The sequence below is a fragment of the Crocodylus siamensis genome, chromosome 6 (genome assembly GCF_052110815.1).
Source record: "Crocodylus siamensis isolate JL-2025a chromosome 6, ASM5211081v1, whole genome shotgun sequence".
NCBI lineage: Eukaryota > Metazoa > Chordata > Crocodylia > Crocodylidae > Crocodylus > Crocodylus siamensis.
This window is the reverse complement of record NC_143400.1, coordinates 7,112,527-7,116,909: the sequence shown is the minus strand read 5'-3', so window position 1 is coordinate 7,116,909 and position 4,383 is coordinate 7,112,527. Positions and strand designations below refer to the sequence as shown.

The 4,383-nt window shown below is 57.1% G+C and overlaps 1 protein-coding gene across 1 annotated transcript; it reads left to right on the top strand.

Annotated features, from left to right (window-relative positions):
• Positions 1–2,022: 2,022 nt before the first annotated feature.
• On the top strand, positions 2,023–3,021 carry NEUROD4 (neuronal differentiation 4). Its single transcript, XM_090052661.1, has one exon. It carries the CDS (start codon positions 2,023–2,025, stop codon positions 3,019–3,021), a length of 999 nt encoding a protein of 332 aa, XP_089908787.1.
• The last annotated feature ends 1,362 nt before the right edge of the window (positions 3,022–4,383 follow it).

Here is a 4,383-nt window from a genome sequence, read left to right as displayed (position 1 = left end):
GTGGGCTCCCAGGGAGAAGGGGCCCTGCACCGGCTCGGGGCATCCCTGGCCTCCAAGAGCTCGTCCCCTCTGTAGCAGCAGGGGAACGGTTGCCCCAGCCCCCAGTGCCCCCTAGACTGAGCCCGGCTCTTCTGAGGGCCTGGTTTAGCCCATGCTCAGTTCTAGTAGCCTGGCCTGCAGGGCTCCAAGCACATGGACACCAGATCATACATGCGCGCGTACGCACACACACACAACCACATGCACATAGCACAGACACAAATATATGCACTGGAACACATACATACACACAGCGTGTGCGCGCACACTGGCATACACGTGCAGAGCACACACATAAATGCACACACTGGAATAGACACACGTAGCACATGTGTGTGTGTACACACAGTGGCATACACATACAGCATGCACATATACACATGCACTAGAACGCGAGCACACACAGCATGTGTATACACACTGGAATACACATGCAGAGCTCACAATATCCACACGCTGGAATACACACATAGTGTTTTTGTGTGTGTGTGTACGTGTGTGTGTACACACTGAAATACTCATACAACATACATGCACACGCTGAGATGCACACATACACACACACACAGAGCATGCATGCACACTGGAATAACACATACAGTGTGTGCTTGTTTGTGTACACACACATTGAAATACCCATACAGCACACACATACACACATACCCTGGAATGCACATACACACACACATGCACAGTGTACACACACACTGGAATACACACACACAGCACACCCACAAATGCCCACACTGGAATACACACATGTAGTATGCACGCACACATGCACACACATGCACTGGAATACACATGTGGCACCTATATGCATGGGCTGAATACACACGTGTAGCAAGGGTTGAGGCCTGCAGGCGAGCTGGCGAGCAGGATGGCCAGCCTCACCAAGAGGATTCACCCTGCCCAGCACGGCTTTATCCAGGCCGGGGAAGGAGGCTTGAACCCCCAAACTGTTCTCTGCAGTGCTGTTATGCTGCTCACCCCATGCTACCCAGTCTGGGGGAGGGGTGGGGGGAGACAGCTCTGCAGAGAGGGCCTCGCTACCAGTGCTGGACACAGAGTCAGACCTGTAACACATGGGCAGACAGACACTGCCTGTCCCCATGAGTTCTGGGCTGTGATGCTGGCACTGTCAGAATCACAGAAACATAGAAAACAGGGGTGGGAAGGGACCTCAGGAGGTCACATCTAGTCCAACCCCTGCTCCAAGCAGGACCAGCTCCAGCTACATCATCCCAGCCAAGGCCATGTGCACTGAGAATCCCAGTCTAGGTAGATCTGGTATGGGTTTTATCCTTTGGTGCCTCAGGAGTGCCACATGCCTGAGCTCAGGGAGTGGACTGGGAGTTTGGGGAGTGCGTGTGTATATTTGATGTGTCTTTTCAAGTACGTGTGCCACTACAACTGTACACTTGTGTCTTGGGGCATGTGTGCCTCGAGGGGTTTGCATGTGAGTTCTCCGGCTGCCAGGACAGCACGTGCCTGGCCGGAGAGTTCACCGGGAAGCCGGCAGCTGTGTAGATGTAAAGGATCAGAGCAGCGACGGCTCTGGACCAGCCTTAGTGCGTGAAGGAAGTTGGCATTCAATCTACAAATCCATCTGCAGAGTGGAAGTCCTCGCCTCTGAGTCCAGCCTTTCCTTTGAGGATGGGAGTTTGTCCTCATGCTTGCTAATCGTAGAAAATGAGGGTGGGAAGGGAGCTCAGGAGGTCCCATCTAGTCCAACCCCCTGCTCCAAGCAGGACCAACCCCAACTGCATCATCCCAGCCAGGGCTTCATCTTAAAAAGCTCCATGGATAGAGATGCCACCACATCTCTGGGTAACCTGTTCCCGTGCTTTACAACCCTCCCCATGAGAAAGTTTTTCCTAATATTTAACCTCAGTATCCTTGTTGGTGGGTTCCTGTGCAACGCGAGCCCCTGCAACAGTGTTAACCTCCACTGGTTGTCTCCTTTCCCTGCAGAGCTGCGAGATGACCAAGACGTACGCCAAGGCCAAGGAGATGGCCGAGCTCGTCAGCTCCCAGGCCTGGGTGGACGGAGCCCTGAGCTCCCAGGAGGAGATGAAGGATGAGTCCAGCAGGCAGGGCCCCTACGGGCTGATGGCCAGCTTGGCCAGGGAGAACGACAGCATGGAAGAGGGGGAGGAAGAGGAGGAGGAGAGCGGAGACAAACCCAAGCGGCGAGGTCCGAAGAAGAAGAAGATGACCAAGGCACGGCTGGAGCGGTTCCGAGCCCGGCGGGTCAAGGCCAATGCCCGGGAGCGGACCCGAATGCACGGCCTCAACGACGCGCTGGACAACCTGCGGCGGGTCATGCCCTGCTACTCCAAGACCCAGAAGCTGTCCAAGATCGAGACGCTGCGGCTGGCCAGGAACTACATCTGGGCTCTGTCCGAGGTGCTGGAGAGCGGGCAGACGCCCGAAGGGAAGGGCTTCGTGGAGATGCTCTGCAAAGGCCTGTCCCAGCCCACCAGCAACCTAGTGGCCGGCTGCCTGCAGCTGGGGCCGCAGGCCCTGTTCCTGGAGAAGCCCGAGGAGAAGCCCCCGGCGTGCGAGTCGGCGGTGCCCGGCCATGCCTTCAGCTACCAGTCCCCTGGGTTGCCCAGCCCACCCTACGGGACCATGGAAACCCACCTGCTCCACTTAAAACCTCCGGCCTTCAAGAGCATGGTGGACCCATCCTTTGGGGGTCACGCCCCAGACTGCACCACCCCGCCCTATGAGGGCCCCCTCACGCCACCCCTCAGTATCACTGGGAACTTCTCCTTGAAGCAGGATGGGTCCCCAGACCTGGACAAGCCCTACGCCTTCATGGCCCACTACCCGTCCGTGAGCCTGGCCGGAGCCCACGGCCACATGCCGCACTTCCAGAGCGCGGTGCCCCGCTATGAGATCCCCCTGGACATGAGCTACGAGGCGTATCCCCCCCACGTGGCGGGGCCCCAGCTCAGCTCCCTGTTTAGCGAATAACAGGGTCCAGGCCTTCAGCGTCACGAGGAACCCAGCCATGCAGCGTAGATGCAGCTTCATCAGGAACCCAGCGGGGAAGGTCCAAAGAGCTGGCCTGTTCCCTATGGTGCTGCTGCCGCTATGAGGGACCTTCCAGCTTTTCTCCACCGGTCTGTTGTTGTGCTCCTTGGCCCAGAGCAGCCCCCACAGCTCCGCCGTCCTTTCCTCCTCCTCTCTCGTGGGTGGGCAATGGTATGTGGTCACTTCTGGTCCTGATGGAGCATCCAAAGCAGATGTCTCCAGACCCCCTGGCTCTGGCAGGACACCCAGCTTGGGGTCTTCTGCCAATGGCTCTTGTGTCCAGGGTCTAGCACTCCCCCCTCCTGCCCCCAGGCATGATTCCTCCATCAGTCCAAGCCATATGCAGGCTACTCCCATTGCAAGGTCCAGCCATGGCTCCGTGGATGGGGAAGGGGGTGGTAGTGCAAGAAGGGCCATCCATGCTGTTGGCTTCTCCAGACCAGTTGCCATCCTCCCTGGCAGCTTTCCCTCCTGAGGCTAGGGAAGCCAACAGCCATGGCCATCTGAATCAGGCAGGAACCCACCCAGCCGGTGGGGGCAAAGCTTTGTGGAGTCTCCTGCCAATTGCCGCCAGCCTCTGCCCTTGATTCAGCTGGACACGATCCCCTCCGCACGGCCCTGGAGGCACCCCGTGCAGAAGCACTCAGCTCAGCCGTGCAGAGAAACCCCCAATACTGACCCTCAGGACTCCTGAACTCATGCAAGCACAAAGTCCCAGCACTTTCGAGACAGCATAAACCCTCCAACCGCCCGCTGCCAGCTGTTTCACAGCCTATTGACCAGGCCCGGCATTTGCAAACATGAGCACGGGGGCCTTCGGATGCCATCTCACTTATTTATTTCACTGCCTCTCCTTTATTTCCTTTGCGTTTCCCCCGAAATGTGGGATGTGTTCCCCCCATCGGTGTTGAGTCAGGTTTTCACTTTGTGGGCGATGTGTGTGTTGTTCTGGATTATTTATTAGACATTATTTATTTAATTTATTCTCTCCCTAGCTGTTTCCTGCGGGCAAAGCTGAGGACAGGGCCACTCTTGGTTCACTGCCCGTGCCCATCTCACCTGTCCCCAACTAGTTGTATACGAGCAATAACCATGACAAGTCCTTTCAGGAAGATGCAGGCAGCTCTTTCTGGAGCCGGCTCCAGGGAGGCCCGGGTGGGGAAGCCTCACTATTTTTTTAGGGGAATTTTGTAGCGTTGGGGAGCTCGTCCTGCTCCAGAGGTCCCTGGTTGTGCAGCCGGGACTGGTGCAGGGAGCAAGTCTTCTGTCCTTGTGTAAAGAAGCAACGCCGCCTGTCGGGCC

Bases quoted from the DNA above. Each gene is read 5' to 3' on its own strand.
- NEUROD4 (XM_090052661.1), top strand. From the start codon at position 2,023: ATGACCAAGACGTACGCCAAGGCCAAGGAGATGGCCGAGCTCGTCAGC.